General features: G+C 37.8%; 1 protein-coding gene across 5 annotated transcripts in view; it reads right to left on the bottom strand.

The window, feature by feature from the left end:
• KIF27 (kinesin family member 27) overlaps positions 1-20,925 on the bottom strand; it is a 74,860-nt gene that overhangs the window by 11,795 nt on the left and 42,140 nt on the right. For 4 of the 5 annotated variants that reach the window (XM_036330703.1, XM_036330705.1, XM_036330704.1 and 1 more), the window contains 3 exons: positions 12,567-12,680; positions 9,516-9,692; positions 5,878-6,093 (listed from right to left, as the gene is read on the bottom strand). In XM_036330703.1, coding sequence (XP_036186596.1) covers positions 5,878-6,093; positions 9,516-9,692; positions 12,567-12,680 — 507 coding nt within the window. The remainder of the gene's footprint in view (positions 1-5,877; positions 6,094-9,515; positions 9,693-12,566; positions 12,681-20,925) is intronic. The other variant, XM_036330706.1, reaches the window with a different exon arrangement.

Genomic DNA, 20,925 nt, shown 5'->3' with positions numbered 1-20,925 from the left:
TACCAAGATCTTACTATGCTATGTTAAGTCCTCACTTAATGTTGTCGATAGGTTCTTGGAAACTGCGACTTTAAGCAAAACAATGTATAACAAAACCAATTTTACCATATGCTAATTGATATAAACAAGAGTGAAGTCCATGTGGCATATATCTGGCCACAAAAACATCACCAAACCCTTAAATAAAGACCCAAAACACTTCTAATATTAAACATTGAAATAAATGTGAGCTATACATACATTTAAGGAAGATTAATAAAAACAAGCAAGATAATGATTTTCCAACCCACTAATTCAGTTGAGGGTTATGGGTGGCCCAAGCTTGTGTCTACACTCAGGGTGCAAGGTGGGAACCCTCCCTAGACAGGACACTCTTCTATTGCAGGGCACACTCACACCCACATTCACTCAGACTGGGACAATTTAGACACATGCATTCATCTAATGTGCACAGCTTTTGGGATGTAGGGGGAAACCGGAGCCCAAAGAGAAAACCTTCACAGACTCAATTCCAAATAGATAGTGACCCCGGCCTGGAATTGATGCCTCCCCCCTCCCATCAACATTATAATGAAATGACTTCGAATGAAATGACATTACTCAAGGACCTGCTGTATTTGAGTCTAATGGGCATTACCTTTCTTCTAAACTTTAAGGAAAGAATGTTTATTGAGTGCGTGCTATGCTACACAGTGCTTATGTTGGTATACACATATATAACATATAATCATTGAATCCCTACAATAAATCTATTAGTGAAATGGAAGAGGCAGAAGCTTAGGTGAGTTATGGAACATCCGAAGGTCATACAGCAAATGCTGAACACCAAGCCTCAGCCCACAGGATTAGCTATTTTGTAATACATCTCCCTCCCTAGCTCCTAAAGTATATATTATGTGTCCGGGAGATGTGGAGACCCATTGATATTTCTTCAAACATCTATTAAAACAATATATTGCTAGGAGGGAAAAAATAAATAAGATTCAGAATAAATTAAGAACTTGTAACCAGAGTTGTCTCTCTAAGGGAAAAACAATATGGCATTAAAAAAAGTAGTGAGGATTTAAGGACATGAAACATTTCATGAGAGACATCATTGGAGGGAAAATATGGCAGCATAACATTTTTTTCATATGCCAGAGATTTCCTTTTTAGGAAAGAAATATGATGAATACCTATCAGAAAATCTAGTGGTTCTCTGAACTATCCAAATAACATGTTATGTGGGGGAAGGGATCCAAATCTTGGTAAGAAATTATTTCAGACTTGCCAAGACCTTGATATACACTGAGTGGCCAGATTAATATGACCACCCCATCAGTACCTTCATTGGGCTACCTTTTGCCTTCAATACTGCGGCACTCGTCATAATAATCTGGCCACTCAGTATATATATATGTATATTTGTACATGTGGTGGAGCAGGGGTCCTCAAACTAAGGCCCGCGGGCCACATGCGGCCCGCTGAAAACATTTATCCGGCCCACAGGATGTTTTTGCCCCCGCTGCCTGTTGCTTAGCAGCCGACTAGTTTTTTTTTAAACTATAGTCCAGCCCTCCAACGGTCTGAGGATCAGTGAACTGGCCACCTGTTTAAAAAGTTTGAGGACCTCTGTCAGGTGGAGGTTACCTCTACTCTAAGTTCCTGAATGCAGAGTATCTTGTCTATATTCATGCCCTGGTTGCCTAGCACAGTGTATGTCACACAGTTTAAACTCACTGTCTATTGAATGAGTTGATGAAGGAAGAAGATAAAAAAATTTTTTTTTCATTAAGTCTTGGTTAAGACTCTCCCCAGCATTTCCAGGAAAATAATGTCAGTACTTCTAATCTACCTAAAAAACAGAGTGATTTCCAGAGCTCCTTTTCTGAAATTCAGGGAAATAGTATGTAACAACCTATTCCAGTGAAAGGTCAAATAATATTTTTAAAAGCTAGTTTATCAAATATCCTGAAAGAGCCATTTTGAACAAAGTGTTCTACAGCCATTTTATTTCTCTGTGCAATCACTAACCACCAAGAACTTGATGATTTGACAATCACTCCATAAGAAAGAAAAAATAGCCGAAACCGGTTTGGCTCAGTGGATAGAGCGTCGGCCTGCGGACTGAGGGGTCCTGGATTCGGTTCCGGTCAAGGGCATGTGCCTCGGTTGCGGGCATATCCCCAGTGGGAGATGTGCAGGAGGCAGCTGATCGATGTTTCTAACTATCTCTCTCCCTTCCTCTCTGTAAAAAATCAATAAAATATATTAAAAAAAAAAAAAGAAAGAAAAAATAAACTTAAATCCTGAAAAGTACTAGGTTGAATGAATCAGGAACCAGAAAATAAAAGTAAGTTATCCAAAGAACATATTTGACTCATGAATGCATAGTGTGATTATAATTTTACCAAAAACAATTGTGGAAATCGTTGGCCTTTATATATGGCTGGGAACAATTAGGTGCAAATTTAATTCCTACAGTTTTGGATCCAAGTTAAGGAAGCACCAAGATACTGTACGACAGTACAGCAACTAAAGAACCCTGACACCAGCCTGCTCCAATGGGCAGCGTCTAAATATTTGTGGGTCCCACTAACTCAGCAATAGGTATAGATTGACAAGATGAGTGGCAATGGGAAACTGTCCCAGGATGAAAATTTCCCACAACTGATACCATCGATTACCAAGAACTGACTATCCTTTATCATAAGAGCACTTTTTAAAATGACTGGGTACCAAGGAGCAGGTCTGGTTGGGGCCTAAGGCTCTGCATTTCTAACAGGCTTTCTGGTGACCCTGCTGCTGCTGGTCCAGAGGTCAGTGATCTGAGAGTAACAGAAATCTAAAGCAATGGTCTCCATACCTTTTGGATCACCCATACCAATCAATACAAAAAGAAAACAAAACTAAAAGTTTTGAGCAAGCACATTAGAACATATATATAAATTCTAATCCTAAAACATAAAATTGGAAGCTTACTTCAATTACTAGGCAACTACTCTGCATTATTTAAAAAAAATAGTTAATTTTTTAAAATCTTAGTTTCTGAATTTTACCAAAGGAAGTGATTTGCTTATATGAAAGTGTATAGTGATCTAAAACCTATCAATTTCCCAAATTAGAAAAATATTTTGATTTATTGTGGAAAGAGAAAATTATTCCAAGCAGGTTTAAAGACATCAAAACAGCAAACCATTCCACCTAGATTTTATTGTCTTTTGTCACATCAGCATTTCATGTTCCCCACCATCTGCTATTGGCAGGTCTTTTTGTTAATATTAATCTCGGATTGAAAACCGTGGGGAGAGCAGAGCCCATTTCAGAGCCAACTAAAAAGAACCATGTGGTCACTGGGCCAGGAGCTTGCTTAGCTCTGCTGCAAGGAACGTGAATAGAACCTGTGGTCATTCCCAATTAACCTCTTCCGGGCAAACCCAGCCTGAGATACTGCCTGTGGCTGTGCTTGTGGCTGCGTCATGGGGTCTTGTGACACTGAGGAAAGGTTTGACTGGAGAAAGTATCTCTGCTCCAGCTCGGCTTTGAAGCAGAGCTTGGAATGTTCCAATGTGTCTATTACAATCAGCTTATAACTTTTTTAAAAATAGGTAATCAGTAGTGTTATGTAGTTATTTTTTTAATGTTTTTATTGATTTCAGAGAGAGGCAGGGAGAGGGATGGGGAGAGAGAGAATCAAACATCAATGATGAGAGAGAATCATTTATCAGCTAGCTGCCTCCTTCACACCCCCTACTGGGGATCGAGCCCACAACCCAGGCATGTGCCCTGACCAGGAATTGAACCAGGACCTCCTGGTTCATGGGTCACCACTCAACTACTGAGCCACTCCAGCTGGGCTCAGCTTATTTATTTATTTATTTATTTAAATATAGGTTTTTTTTAATCCTCATCCAAAGATATTTTTCCATTGATTTTTAGAGAGAGGGAAAGACAGAAATATCAGTGTGAGAGACACACATCCATTGGTTGCCTCCTGCAGGAGCCTGCAACTGAGGTACGTGCCCTTGACGGGAATCAAACCCTGGAACCTTTGGTCTGCAGGCCGACGCTCTATCCACTGAGCAAACCAGCTAGGGCTGGGCTCAGCTTATAACTTTTAATGGGAACACAAGAGCTGTATATAGCAGCAGCATCCTCCTTTCCTGAGCTGCCAAGTTGAGCCTTTATAGGTAAGAAATGTATAAATGTATGTATATGTAGGAAGGAGGAGGGGAAAAGAACCGTGTGGAAGAAGGGTGTAGAGAAGCTCATACAATTAAATGGAACCCCACTCAATGCTGAAGGCTCATCACTCCCTCACACCAACCCAGAGTGGCTGCTACATTGGTAGCATGCACACTCCTCTATTTTCACCACAAAACTTTATATGTATTTAGTTATAGAATTCCACGTGAAGAAGAAACTTTCTTGATGGCAATAATGGACCATTTTACCTTACTGCAAACATAATTTGCTCATTCCCATCTCTATGCCTTATGTAACAGTGTTCTGTCTATAAAATGGCCTTTTCTATATTGACCAGTGTAGTATATAATGTTTTTCATAATCCAGCTCGTTTCCAATCCACCAAGACTGTCCTAATAATCTTCCCTCACATGATCACTGCATTGCTTTGTATAAATAATGTAGTAAGTATGGCTTATGTTCTTCAGGGTTTAGGGTTTTCTTATCCTTCTCTTTTCTTCAGATAGAGTATGAATCTCTCAAGAGAAGCATAATGCTTTTTTTGTCTCTTCCATTGGGCCCAGTAACAGTCTTGGGCAGGCAAGAATTCCTTAAATACTTATTTTTTTTTCTGTATTTTAGGCTCTCATACCTTCAAATTTACAAACTTGGGCTCCAATTTAAACAGTTGTGAGGACAGCCAGAATCTGTGATCCTCTGCACAGCTACCTACGTTGAGTGATAAAACAGCATAGCCCTCAGTCAACTTAGTTTTCAACACTTTTCATCAACTCAATGAGCAATAATCTAGTATCATGAAATCCTTTCTCCTCTTTCTTCTTAACCAGCTCCCTTTAACTTCCTCTCATACTTTCTCTAATATAAAACACTACAAGATTCAGCAAGGTGCATGTTTCCCAGCACTCACTTTCTCTTGGCAATTTTCTCTTGCTTTGGTAATGACAAGACATCACCAATAAATATTCACAGAGAAAACTCTGGCTCAAAAATTCATCATCGTCTGATCAAGTAAGGTACAGGTACCATTGCCAACTGAGGTAAAATTGTGAAAAAAGACAAAGTCTGGGGCAATTTGAAAGCCAATGAATGAAATATCTTTTCATATTTAAAAAAGTAAATAAAGGTGAGAGAAGCTATATGGTCCCTTAAATGAAAACTCTAACTAAAGGGTATTTTTATTAGGATTTGAATTTTATGCATCTATCTGGAAGGGACATGCTCCTGAACATTGGGCCTTTCTCAACCAAGGTAATAGAAAGAATTAATCCTTAATGCCTGGGCATCCATTGAATGTAATGAATTGCCTAGTATCATTCAAGAAAGATGCAGAAGAGAAGCAAGGTGCCTTCTTTGGAAGAAATGAGAAAAAAAGAGTCCCTTCAACTCATTGTCTGTTTTGTGAGTTCAGATAAGAAACCCAGCTGAGAAGGGTCAGACTCAAGAAAAGTTAGTCTCCCAACCCCTGGCAATCCAGGAAGAAGCCACCCATGTTCATGGATCTCTACATAAGGACATAGCAGTTTCTAGTCAAGCGTGGCTTGTGGTGCCAGGTAAACTCATTTCATCTGACAAAGTCTCAAGGAAACAAAGTTCACCAGATTTATCATTTTTTTATGTTTAAGTGACAGAGGGAGGAAATCATCCAAGTGGTCCATCATACAGCACTTCGAGTCTCAAAGAATACTGACTTACTTCAGGCGATAACACGCTACCATTTTTAAGTTTCTCTTCCACACTGTTTCTTCGTCTCTGTAGCTGATCTTTTTCTTTCTGGAGGGCTTGAACTTGTTCTGAAATCTTTATTTTCTCTTCAGCTGTGCTACTCTGGAGCTGCACATTCTTTTTGGACAACTCTTGGTCCAACAAGTTCAGGCGAGTTGATATTTTCAAACTATCTGTGCTTAAGGCCTAAAAAGATACAATCAACAACAACCAAAAAAAGTTAGAAATCCAGATTGCATATAATTAGGAAAAACACAGAGAAAATTACTAAATGAATATTTTTTTAGGTTCTACATTATTTTCTCCCATGGATTTTTTTGGGGGGGAGAGGGGGAGATATAGGAGGACTTCATTTTCTAAAATCTTAAGTTTAATATCTTTTTTTTTTTTTAATTAAAAATCAAACAATGGCCGAAACCGGTTTGGCTCAGTGGATAGAGCGTCGGCCTGCGGACTGAAAGGTCCCAGGTTCGATTCCGGTCAAGGGCATGTACCTGGGTTGCGGGCACATCCCCAATAGGAGATGTGCAGGAGGCAGCTGATCGATGTTTCTCTCTCATCGATGTTTCTAACTCTCTATCTCTCTCCCTTCCTCTCTGTAAAAAATCAATAAAATATATTAAAAAAAAAAATCAAACAATGAATATACTATCAAATACTGCTTGGCCACACCAGACCACACAGCATAGGTTTTAAGAGGCACTATTTTTCTTTTATTTTCTATATTGAACTTTTCTTCTTTGGCCTGGTTACATAGTAGAATTAATTACATTAAAATTTCCTAGAGTTTGAGATTTGGTTGGTTTATTATTTAAACATATAATTTGTTTCTATTCATTTCATTCTGGTTAAAAAATATGGCCAGATTTATGGAGCTCTTAATTATGGACTAAGTTAATTTTTAAAATATTTTTTCATCAAAGTAATTATATGTTTACTAGAGGCCCTGTGTACAAAATTCATGCACGGGTAGGGTTCCTTGACCTGGCCAGCAATCAGGGCCAATCAGGTTCCCCGCCTCCCTGCCTCCTCCTCCCCTTGCTCCCTCAGCACCCCGCTGCCACCACTAGTCACCCGCCATGTTCCACGCCACCCCTTGTGGTCAGCGCACTTCACAGTGAGCTCCCAGTCTCCTGGTCGAACTCCCGAGGGGACACTTTGCATATTAGCCTTTTATATATAGATACAACCATAAGGTATATAATTTTTTAAAAAGCCACCCTCTCACCTGAGTCCCATTCCCCAGAAACAATCATCTTCAATGCTTTAGCTATTTCTTCTGGTGTTTATGTCCATGTTTCTAAAGCATATTATCAATTTTAGATATTGTCTACTGACTGTCCATTACAGAAGTAAGGATTTAGCACTTTCATGCCTTCTATTTCCTTATATTTTTAAATTTTTTCTTGTTGATTTTTTAGAGAAACATCGACTTGTTGTTCCACTTATTTATGCATTCATTGATTGATTTTTTTACAGCTTTTTATTGACTTTATTAATTTTTAAATATATATTTTTATTGATCTCTGAGAGGAAGGGAGAGGGAGAGATAGAAATATCAATGATGAGAGAGAATCATTGATCGGCTGCCTCCTGCACATCCCCTACTGGGGATCAAGCCCACAACCGAGCATGTGCCCTTGACCAGAATCAGACCCGGGACCTTTAAGTCCACAGGCCAAACCAGCTAGGGCCATTGGTTGATTCTTCTATGTGCCCTGACTGGGGATCAAATCTGCAACCTTGGCAATGCTCTTTAACAACTGAGCTACCCAGCCAAGTTTCTTATAAGTATTCCTTAAATAGTGAAAAAAGATACTGCATAATCTTTTTATGCCTTTTATTCAGAAAAGAACCAGTAATGTGACAATCTCAAGTTTTCCTTCTGTTTTAACATAATCTTCAAAGAATCAATTATGCTTTGATTGACTGTGGGCTTCATTTATTTGTACTCTTTGTTTATGTCAGTATGTGTTTGCTAAATATTACATCTTGTTGAAATTATAAAATATCTGCTCTTTTTCCCCCTGTATCATACACTTATTTCCATAAAAAGATTTTTTTCCTTATTCCTTTTTTATTTTTTCTCTTTTGTGATACAGAACATATCATAGAGTTCCCAGGTTATTTTCTCCTATTTACTCATTTGATGTTTTAATTTGGTAATCCCCTTGCTCTTGTTATGTTTTGAGGGACAGTTTTTAAAACTTCACACTGACAGCCAGTGTGAGCATGCTACCTGGATATAGCACCAGCAACTAGGATGGCTGGAGGGGATGCCCCTCCCCCTGTACCCATCAGCCTGGTGCTGATAGCTATTTCAACATGTTTAGGGAACAGAGGACAGAGCATCCCTGTCTGCCTGTTATAATGAGGTGGAGAGGTTAAGAACATGCCACTGTCAACTCAGAGTTTGGCTGAAGGGCAAATCTAATAAAGAGGCAGGTCATTGATCCTCTCTGTTCATTAAGTCAATATATAGATTGACCTCGGACTCCAGGCCTGCTGGAGACAAAGTTTTGGGTGAGAAAGTCCTTTTCAAGTCTGGGGCAAGCCAGCTTCATTTTTAGATTCTGTTTTTGCTGTTGCTAATGTTGAAGATATACAAAGATATATTTAAAATGTATTTTATGGTCCTCTACTCCCTTCACAATCATTTTTTCAAAACTTGAAATTGAGGCAAATTCCTTCATAAAACTACTTTGACTGGCTCATAAAATCCAAGTCCTCTAGAAAAAACTTTTGTAAAGGTCCCCAAGTCTTTATAATTTGGAAAGTAAATAAGTCTTGCCGAAACCGGTTTGGCTCAGTGGATAGAGCGTCGGCCTGGGGACTGAAGGGTCCCAGGTTCGATTCCGGTCAAGGGCATGTACCTTGGTTGCGGGCACATCCCCAGTTGGAGATGTGCAGGAGGCAGCTGATCGATGTTTCTCTCTCATCGATGTTTCTAACTCTCTATCTCTCTCCCTTCTTCTCTGTAAAAAATCAATAAAGTATATTAAAAAAAAAAAAAATAAGTCTTCATTACATAAAATCTTCTTTTATAGAAACCCTAAAACCTCTAACTTTACATAGTAGTGATAGCTAGATCATTTTCAAGTCTATTTTTCCAGATTACTAATGTTCAGTATACAGCATCAAATAGTACAATTTATTTAGAAAATATCCACTAAAGTTAATAAGAGGGATCACCAGGGAAATGGAGAGTTATTGCTTAATGGTTACAGAGTTTCTGTTTGGGGTTATAAAAAGTTTTAGAAACAGACAGTAGTGATGGTTATACAACATTGTAAATGTAATTAGTGCCACTGAATTGTAAATTTAAAAAAGGTCAACATGATAAATTTTATGTTATGTATATTTTACAATTTTAAAAATACAAATAAATAGTAAAAAATAGATCATATTTGACAGAACACTGAACTTTTTACTTAAAAAATGAATAGATTTTAGTGAGGGCCATTAGATAAACCATAATAAGCAAAATACACTGAAAATCAGAATAGTTTTCTTCTGATTTCTGTCTTCACAATGGTTTACTTCTTAGAGAAAAAAGCCTACTTTATATGACTTTCAACCAGAATGAAACAGCCTATTAAATAGAATACCTGACTAGATCTAAACTTCTTATTTTCCAGGTGGCTCTTCTCCTGTAACAGGGCCTCCTTCTTAGAAACGATGGCCTCCCGCTTCTTTAGGTCTTCTTCCAGCTCCTCTAATTCTTGGCGTTGGTTCAAAACTTTCTCTACTTCTTCATCTAACCATTTCTTTTGCTCATCTAATTTCTACATTAAAATTACAAAGAAATGTTATTTTTTTCCTTCTGCCATAAAATGTATAAGGTAATATAACTTCAGATTAGCTGAAAGACCATAAATGAACATGTGGAAATAATAAAATAGTGTTCATTTCTAAAACTGTCTAGAAATGAGTGGTTCCACTTAACATCTTGCTGTGTTGTTTAATAAGGAATTAAAACTTACTCTCCAAATATATTTGAGTCTGAGAATTTTTAGGCTGACCAAGAAAGGGGTGACAATTTCTTTACATATAGTAAGAGTTCGTTCTGAGAACAAGCTAGGAATCTTTTTCTCTGTTAAAGAGGTGCATACCTCCATCACAGCACTTACACTCCTGATTTCCCAACTTGAGATTCTTGATTGAATACGGGACTATACTTTTCACCTTTGTATCCCCAAAACTTGACCCATGACTGGCCTTCAATAAAATGTTAAATGAATAACTGAATGCCTGATTCAATCAACTAATTGATGAAGTGAATAAATGAATACACACAGTGGAAGACATTGATGATGGAGCATAGAAATCCACTCTGCACTGTATCCTGTCAACATCAAATAATTATTCAGTAAAATACAGTCAGAAAGATTTCCAAAGCAAGCATCTTAATACTCTCTTGAATTAAGGATACCCAGAAGTAAGAACAAACAAAAATATGAAGGGAATATGACTGTTCAAGATGAACTCTACTAAGCACTCATTTGTACTATGTGTTCATAGTAATGAAGCAATGCCAACTAAACAACAATAGATATAAAATCAATATAGTACTATTTTCCAGTTCTTTTCAAGCTTGATAAAAAGTGGTTCCTAGAAATCTACATTAAGACAATGAGATAGAAAATATGCATGAGAAAAAAAGAGCAAAGTGGCCACAGCCAAGTTGGTCCAGAGCTATGAGTCAGTCTTCCATCCACACCTAAAGAGTATGGTCCTATAGCACTATCACATCAAACCACAATGAAGCCTAAAATAGCGCGACAATTTTAAGAAACAGAAAGGCTATCCAGAGCAATACAGAAATACTTTATTTTTGTTATATCCAGCTATACCATAGAAAGTCCATATATGAGACCCTATGAAGTCTAGCAATTAAACATATTCTATAAACATTCCTTGACTATGAGTTGGGTTTGAAAGATGAACAATAGAGCTTTTTAAAGCTCCATTCCAACAGGAGAGAAACCAAAAAATTATTGGTGATAATAAATGCTAACTCCTAGGTACCATTTAAGCAAAAATGGAGAGGGATTGGCTTTGTCTGGAAATGGAAGAAATGCAATGCCAGTCCTACAGAGTAGGTAATATTTTAGCTATGCTTTGAAGAATAGGTAGGAGTCTGCTAACATAAGTTTTTTAGGGAAATAATAATAGATTTTTCTGCATTTGGTATAATAAGGGTTATGATTTGTGTAATTCACTGTAACTTTGTTTTCTGAAAACGTCTTGATTTGTTTTTTCTCTTTATAGCAAAAGTTCCTACCATACAGTTTTAATTTTAAATACTTTCTTCTTATATAGGGACTTTATATGAAGTCATTGTCCTATAATAAGCTCTCTGGATACTCATATTGATTAACTTATAATCTTGTCCTTGTTTAGAGTCAAATTCTGGAAAATGTTTGTTTTACAACATTAAAAAACATGAAGTTTTGTGTGTATTTTTCTTAACCCAAAACAGTCAGTGCAAGCATAGTAATCTTTTTATTATTGTGCTTGCTTAAAATTTAGATCCTTAACATTTTGAAAAAGCAGATCTCACTATTCTGCATATTCCTACCTTTCCTCCTCCCCTCACACCGTTTCCACCCAGAAATGCTCTTTAACCAATTTCTAAAACATACTAGTAAAATAAATAACTGGGAATACAGTAAGTCCTCACTTAACATCATTGGTAGATTCTGCAATTTTCAGCAAAACTATATATAATGGAACCAATTTTACTATAGGCTAATTTATATAAACAAACGTTAACTTCCCAAGGCATCTTACCAACATTACAATCAACAATGTTGAATAATATGATGTTATTCCAGGACCTCCTGTATAGTCATGAAATTTTACTATTAAAGTGTAAAATTCAGGAACAGAGAACAAATAAATTTTTCAGAATCAAGATGATGTATATGCATTTGAGTGTAATTACAATTGTTTTTTGTTTTGAGAGTCAGATTTTATTTTTTCTTTATTGATTAAGGTATTACATATGTGTCCTTACCCCCCCCTTCATTGCCCCTCTACAAGTATAGTAGTTTTCTGTAAGATTTTTAGAACTGCCATTTTGAATTTCCATAAAATTAAAATTTTGTTTCTTTGAACTTTCATAGTAGTTTATGAATTTCATTTTTTAAGTGTGGCATTAGTCCTGGTGATTTTGCTCAGTGGATAAAGCATTCCTGGCCCCCAGTTGAGGTGGATGCAGGAGGCAACCAATCAATGTGTATCTCTCACATAGGTGTTTCTCTCTCTCTTTCCCCCTCCTTTTCACTCTCTCTAAAAATCAATGGAAAAAATATCCTCGGGTGAGAAAAAAATAAGGCACTAAAACAAACAATAGCTTCTTAGTATATTGTATGTGGTGCATATAAAATGAATGAGGAGCTCTGATTTTTAGAAATACATATTTCCATGGGAATAAGTCAGTTTTGACATGGGAATAAATACATTCTGGTGAACATGGATTTCATGTTTACATTCCACATGAAATAAATTCATATCTGGATAAGAAAATAATTTTACCCTTAAGTTGAAAAATCTAGTGTTTGAAGATTTTACTCAGAGTTCACCATTTTTTACCTCCATTTAGACAATCATCAAATAGAAGAAAAACCAAAAAACACTAAATAGAATTGACAAACCTGGAGCTGGTCTATACTTCCAAACAAACCTTTTCTTCTTTCCATCTTAAATGCATCTAGGTCCTCAGTTTTCAGTTTCAGACCTTCTTCCAGTTCTGTTTTTAACTTTAGTTCCTACAGAAAACAGAAATCAGAAATACCTTATGGCTTTCATAGTGGCCAATGATTACTATGAAAATAATCATTTGCTTTCTTAGTTGCAAAAAGAAAGTGAGTAGATGAGGTCGGGGCCATTTGAAAAGAAAATAACATTAGCCCCTCACTGAAGCAATAAAATCTTACAGCAAAAAAATCAGGCTTTACTAACAAAACTAAGGGGTGTGTGTGTGTGTGTGTTTCATTCTTTCCCAGTGTTACAAATTCGTGTAACAAGGATGAGTCTGAAAATTATAAATGTGCTTTTCTCTTGTGCCTTTCTGAACTCATTACCCTCAGTTAGTCCATCCAAGGCACCCATCTGTCATGGGGATATTAGGATTTATGACAATAGAAATGTAAAAAGTAACAGTCTATTTCTGGCATTCAAAAATCAGATTTTGCAGCCTGAGAATAGCCTTGCAAAACAGATCATGGTCCTTATGAAGGGTATTTTCCAAATTCCTTTAGTTTCCATCCACATCTTAAGGGTCACATCAGAGAGGCCCGTTGCTCACAGTGCTCTCCAGGTTTAGAGAAGATGCCTCTGTCACCACTACAGCTTAGCAGGAATCAGGAAGGAGGTCATGAATCAAAGAGCTAGTCCACATACTAACTCCATGGTCCATGATAGAGAAGTACAGACATGGAGTGTGTTTAGAAATTTATAGCAATTTGACAGAATAATTTTATATCTGTTGACTCTAATAATTAAAGGATGGACTTTTATATTTTAATCTTTATTAAAATAGTTCATGTTTTTAAAAAGTATTGGGCTGGCCCTAGCCGGTTTGGCTCAGTGCATAGAGCATCGGTCTGTGGACTGAAGGGTCCGGGATTTGATTCTGGTCAAGGGTACATACCAAGGTTGCAGGCCCTGGCCCTGGTCAGGGAGTATGCTGGAGGCAACTAATTGATGTGTTTATCTCACATCAATATTTCTGTCTTTCCCTCTCTCTTCCACTCTCTCTAAAAATCAATGGAAAAATACCCTTATGTGAGGATTAAAAATATAGATATATTGGGCTGTGATATATTAATAATAAAATAAAAATTGTGCCTTTTCCACAGGTAATTTCAGAAGTACTGATATAAAGGAAGTAAAAAGGAAGTCTACCATTTTCCAGCCCTGGGAACAGCAGAAAGGAGAAAAGAGACAGTAAGAAAGATGTGTCCTGCCCTAGGTGGTTTGGCTCAGTGGTTAGAGTGTCGGCCCACAGACTGATGGGTCTCAGGTTCGATTCCAGTCAAAGGCACATACCTCAGTTGCAGCCTTGATCCCTAGCCCTGGTCTGGGTGTGTGTGGGAGGCAACCAATCAATGTATCTCCCTCACATCAATGTTTCTCTCTTTCTATCTCTCCCCCTCCCTTCCACCCTCCCTAAAACCAATGGGGAAAAAAATACCCTCGAGTGAGGATTAACAACAACAAAAAGATGTGTGTCCCAATTTTCCTCTCTTAAGTTTTGGCTCAGAAAGGGGGTGGTAAGTAAAGGTATCACTGAGGGTGGACGGAGAGAGAATGTAGAGTGCAGAGGCTCCACTCCCACATGGGATTGCCCAGCCTTGCTGAAACAGCAAGGTACAGTCAGGAAAGAGACTAATTGAACCCCTCAGCCTCAGGTGACAGGGACCCTGAGTTGGGAGCCAATGGGGGTCGGTTATCATGGAGAATTGACCTGCAAAATGAAGATGAGTATAGACCACAAGGTTATCAGCAGGCTAGGTGGAAGACCTAGTAGGCTCAATAGGGATTTATAATGCCACTAGGAAATGAGATGAAGTCAAAGCACCTCAATGCTCTAAGCTGAAAGCAAGATCAGACTATGAGTCATACCAGCCATGGGTTTCATCATCAGGGGCCAGCAGGGAAAGGTTGACAAGAGCAGATCGCAGTCAGTTACATCCACGGACCAAATGAAACTCAGGGGCCCACTTCCTCCATAGGATGCAATAAAAAGCTACATACCCAACCAGCACATACATTGGATTCTATCTTAGGGAGAGAAGCACAGGGTGGAAAAGGCTAAGAATCTAAATATTCGTATTCAAGAGAGTTGAGAAATATTTAAAGGAAATGTTTAAATTCAAAGAAAAGATTTAAACAGACTGGACATTTGGTTAATTCTCATGTTTCCAGCAATTATCATGACATGGACTGGGCAGGGGCAGGGGGTGTCATAAAGAACACAAGTCTGCTATAAACTAAGTAAATGTTCTCTGCATTATGAATGAATTATACTTACTACCCATCAATTTTTCATGCTTCCCTAGATCTCGTTCATAGTTATAGTCTGACTCCTGTCATAGTCACAGTAACTTCAGGATCCTTAAGTAAAGGCACCTTATACTTGGAGCTAACTACTATTTCTGTCCTTCCACATACACTTTAAAAGAATACTGTAGTAGGTCCAATTCCTTCTGCATGTCGCAATAGACATGACTGCCTTTATTTTATATTGTAATCCCTGTTACAATATTAAAATAACTGTCTGCCAGGCACTGTGCTAGCCGTTTTTTTTATATATATATTTTATTGATTTTTTACAGAGAGGAAGGGAGAGAGATAGAGAGTTAGAAACATCGATGAGAGAGAAACATCGATCAGCTGCCTCCTGCACATCTCCTACTGGGGATATGCCCGCAACCCAGGTACATGCCCTTGACCAGAATCGAACCTGGGACCTTTCTGTCCGCAGGCTGACACTCTATCCACTGAGCCAAACCGGTTTCGGCAGCCTTTTTATATCTATTTAAGGACACTCCTTAATCCTCAGAATAATCCTATTGCCAAGGATTGTTATAAACTACATTTTATAGATGAGGAAAATGGTGCTTAAAGGAGTAAAAAGCCCAAGATCACACTATGGGCCCACAATTCCAGGAGTTCCCATATCTTTTCTTTATAGCTCATCCATGGACTTCAGTTAAGAATTGCTGCAGAAGTCATAGTATTCTCTGGAAGTGGCTTAGTTGAGTGGAAAATGGACAAAGAGGAGTGTTAGCTCCAAACAGAAGGCAAGATGGGCTTTAGGACTGTGAGCAGGTTTTCTGTTTGTGCATGAAGTAGTACAAACTTCAATATTTCCTTGGGGCACACTGTTCCTTTTTCTGGAATACTTATTCTCCCCCTTAAGTGGGTCATTTCCCTAAAATGCAAAATATGGCTAAAGGAACAAAATTGTCCTACATAACAACATAAAAAGCTTAAGTTACAGATAGAATTATACTTCAGCATTCTATGCACTCTGACCAAACGTTTTTTCTTTTACCTAAGCATAGATTTTGAGAGTTTTGTGTCTTGTTGGTTTAGCCATGGCCTATGAGGGATTAAGAAGCTGAGACGGAAAGACCGTAAGACTGACAAGCAGGCCTGATCCTTACATTGGAGGAAGGACTGTAACAAAGAGACTAGGTTATTGGCAGTAGAAATGAGAACTGAACAGATTCAAGATATTTAAAAGATATAATCTATAGGATTTAGTGATTCATTGGATATGGGTGACAAAGGAGAGGACAGAGTGAAGGATGACTATCAAATTTCTAGCTTACCCAACTAAATAGATTGAGATATCATGTAAAGCACATTAGAGAAAACTATTTTCTCCTCCATGAAGCAGGGAGTGGGGACAGTAAGAAGATTATTAAGGCCTGGCTGGTTTGGCTCATTGGATAGAGCGTCAGCCTGCGGACTGAAGGGTCTCAGGTTCGATTCCGGTCAAGGGCATGTACCTGGGTTGCGGGTACACCCCCAGTAGGGGATGTGCAGAGGCAGCTGATCAATGCTTCTCTCTCATCGATGTTTCTTTTTTTTTTCTTTTTTTAAAATATATTTCTTTATTGATTTCAGAGAGGAAGGGAGAAGGAGAGAGAGAGCAGTTAACTGGTTAAGACACAGACTTTAGAGACAAAGAGCACTAGTAAACTGAGAGCTTTGAAATGGATGGTAGAGCTGGGAACCAAAAGCCAGACTAGAGAGGATAAGAGAATGAATGGAAGCAGAGAAAACAGAAACAGATACAGTAAACTTTTCCAACAAGTTTGGTTATAAAGAAAAAGAGGGTAGTATAAGACAGAAGGATAATTTTAGGATGAATAAAATCTAAGGTATTTAAAGAAGGATTCTAGAAGAAAAGGAAAAGTTGGAAATATAGAAGAATTAAATATGTTAAAGCACATAAGTGCTCAGCATAGATTAACTGAGGATACTCAATAAATGTTAACTACTGCCATAATAGTAATTACCATTATGATTAAGAATGAGTAACTTGGGAGAACCAAGATGGCGGCATAGGTTAACGCCGGAGTTTGCTGCCTTGAACAACTACTTCAAAAGTGAAACTAAAAAACGGAACGGACATCACCCAGAACCACAGGAACGCTGGCTGAGTGGAAGTCCTACAACTAGGAGGAAAGAGAAACACATACGGACACTCAGAGGAGGCGCAGTGCTGAAGTCAAATTCTGAGGTGCGGAGTGCGCGGAGCAGGCTGGCGGCGTAGGGCGCGGTTGGCGTTTTCAATCGGGAGGGAGTCGCAGACTCTGAGCTCCAGATACAGGCGAGTCTTTAGGGACCCAGACTCAAACGGGAGAAGCGGGACTGTCTGGCTTTGGTCAGAGCGAGTGCAGCTTTCTCTCCGAGGTTTGCAGCGGGTGCTGGGACTCAGAGAGGCAGAGCCCCTGGGGACAGGACTGAGAGCCGCCATAACTGCTCTCTCCGGCCCACCCTGTTGATCCTGTGCGACCCACCCTGCCCAAGCCCTGCACAGAGGCATTTGCCGGATAGCCTCAGGCAAAGGCTAGATTAGCACCTCCCTAGAGGACAGAAGTTCTCTCACTGCAGGCATAGCTGATTCTCATAGCCACCTGGCCTGGAGGTCAAACCCTCCCTGGTATTAGCTACAACAATCAAGGTTTAACTATAAGACTGCGAACAAAGACCACTAGGGGGTGCACCAAGGAAGCATAACAAAATGCGGAGACAAAGAAACAGGACAAAATTGTCAATGGAAGATATAGAGTTCAGAACCACACTTTTAAGGTCTCTCAAGAACTGTTTAGAAGCCGCCGATAAACTTAATGAGATCTACAAGAAAACTAATGAGACCCTCGATGTTATATTGGGGAACCAACTAGAAATTAAGCATACACGGACTGAAATAACGAATATTATACAGACTCCCGACAGCAGACCAGAGGAGCGCAAGAATCAAGCCAATGATTTGAAATGCGAGGAAGCAAAAAACACCCAACCGGAAAAGCAAAATGAAAAAAGAATCCAAAAATGCGAGGATAGTGTAAGGAGCCTCTGGAACAGCTTCAAACGTACCAACATCAGAATTATAGGGGTGCCAGAAGATGAGAGAGAGCAAGATATTGAAAACCTATTTGAAGAAATAATGACAGAAAACTTCCCCCACCTGGTGAAAGAAATGGACTTACAGGTCCAAGAAGCGCGGAGAACCCCAAACAAAAGGAATCCAAAGAGGACCACACCAAGACACATCATAATTAAAATGCCAAGAGCAAAATATAAAGAGAGAATCTTAAAAACAGCAAGAGAAAGAAACTCAGTTACCTACAAGGGAATACCCATACGACTGTCAGCTGATTTCTCAACAGAAACTTTGCAGGCCAGAAGGGAGTGGCAGGAAATATTCAAAGTGATGAATACCAAGAACCTACAACCAAGATTACTTTATCCAGCAAAGCTATCATTCAGAATTGAAGGTCAGATAAAGAGCTTCACAGATAAGAAAAAGCTAAAGGAGTTCATCACCACCAAACCAGGATTATATGAAATCCTGAAAGGTATCCTTTAAGAAGAGGAAGAGGAAGAAAAAGGTAAAGATACAAATTATGAACAACAAATATGCATCTATCAACAAGTGAATCTAAGAATCAAGTGAATAAATAATCTGATGAACAGAATGAACTGGTGATTATAATAGAATCAGGGACATAGAAAGGGAATGGACTGACTATTCTTGGGGGGAAAGGGGTGTGGGAGATGCGGGAAGAGACTGGACAAAAATCGTGCACCGATGGATGAGGACAGTGGATGGGGAGTGAGGGCAGAGGGTGGGGCGGGAACTGGGAGGAGGGGAGTTATGGGGGGAAAAAAGAGGAACAAATGTAATAATCTGAACAATAAAGATTTAATTAAAAAAAAAAAAAAAGAGGACTTAGAACCGACTAGAGCAGTGATGACGAACCTATGACACCTCTGACACAGGAACTCATTTTTTTTTGGTTGATTTTTCTTTGTTAAATGGCATTTAAATATATAAAATAAATATAAAAAATATAAAAAAAAAAGAATGAGTAACTCAAAGAAATTAAGAAAATTCCATTTATAATATCATCTAAAAGAATAAATATCTGGGAATAAATTTAACCAGGGAAGTAAAAAACTACTACACTGAAAATTATAAAACCTTGCTGAAATAAATTAAAGACCTAAATAAATGCTCATGGATAGGAAGACATTATATTGTCATATCAATACTACACTAAAAGATCTACAGATTCAAAGCAATCCATATCAAAATTCCAATGGCTTTTTTGCAGAAATGGAAAAGTTGATCCTTAAATTCATACTGAATTGCAAGAGGCCTCAAATAGCAAAAACAATGTTGAAAAGAAAGAATAAAGAAAAGAACTTACTACCCACTTTCAAAATACTGCAAAGCCACAGTAATCTGGCATAAGGACAGATATATATATATATATACAAACAGAATAGAATTGAGAGTTTAGAAATAAATCCATAAATTTATAGCCAATTGATTTTTGACCAGGGTATAAAGTCCATTCAATGGGGCAAGAACAGTCTCTTCAACTGATGGTTCTAAGACAATTGGATTTCCACATGCAAAAGAGTAAAGTTGGACCTCTGTTTCACACCATATACAAAAATTAACTAAATATAAATCAACGACCTATTAAATATAAGAGCTAAAGCCATAGAATTATTTAAAAAACCCACAGGGGTAAGTCTTCACGATCTTAGATTTGGCAATGGATTGTTAGATATGACACCGAAAGTACAAGTTACAAAAGAAAAAATAAATTGGATTTCATAAAAATTAAAAATTAAAAACGTTGCTGCATTAGTGAGTATTACCAAGAAAGTTTAAAGACAACTTATAGAATGGGATAAAATATTGGAAGTCATATATCTGATAGAGTTTAATGTCTAGACTATATAAAGAACTCCTACAACTCAACAACAAAAGATAATCCAATTAAAAAGTAGACAAAGTCTCCTTCCATCACCATTTATTTCCCCTTTACCCTTTCCTACCTCCCTTTACCCCCTTCCCTTCTTGTAATCACCATGCTGTTGTCTGTGTCTGAGGAGTTGTTGTTTTGTTTTTTGTTTTGGGGTTTTTTTTTTGCTTAATCCCTTCACCCTTTTCACCCTAATTTTATTAACCAATGTCACCCCAATAAATTCAATTAAAAATTAAAATAAAAACCGGTTGGAATAGGAACCAAAAAAAAGTAGACAAAGAACCTGAATAGACATTTCTCCAAAGAAGATATATAAATGGCCAATAAGCACATGAAAAAATGCTAAACATCATTAGTCATTTGGGAAGTGCAAATAAAAACCACAATGAAATATCACTTCACACATACTTGGATGTCTACAACAAACACACACACACAGAAAACAACAAGTGTTAGCGAAGATGTGGAGAAATTAGAACCTTTGTACATTCTGGCAAGAATGTAAACTAATGCTGCCTCTATTGAAAACAGTTAGTGCTTCCTCAAAAAATGTAAATATGGAATTAACATATGACACTGCAATTCTACTCTTAGGTATTTCACTTCCAAAGAAATTGAAAGCAGGGACTTAATTACTTATATGCCAGTATTTATCGCAGCATTATTCACAATAGCCAAAGGTGAAAACAACCCAACGTCTAACAACAAATGAATGGAAAAATAAAATGTGGTATATGCATACAATGGAATATTACTCAGCCTTAAAAAGGAATGAGGTTCTGATATATGCTACAATGTGGATAAACCTTGAAAATATGCTAAAAGTTTTGGAAATAGATGGTGATGGTTGCACAACATTGTGAATATAATTAATGCCACTGAACTGTACAATTAAACATGTTTAAAATGATATATCTTTTACCACAACTTATAAAATCAATTGTAATATACCAAGTCCTTTTAAACTGTCTACTTTAAATGGGTGAAT

This window comes from Myotis myotis, unplaced genomic scaffold, assembly GCF_014108235.1.
Source record: "Myotis myotis isolate mMyoMyo1 unplaced genomic scaffold, mMyoMyo1.p scaffold_m19_p_12, whole genome shotgun sequence".
In the NCBI taxonomy this organism is placed as follows: Eukaryota; Metazoa; Chordata; class Mammalia; order Chiroptera; family Vespertilionidae; genus Myotis; species Myotis myotis.
This window is presented reverse-complemented; position numbering and strand designations above follow the sequence as displayed.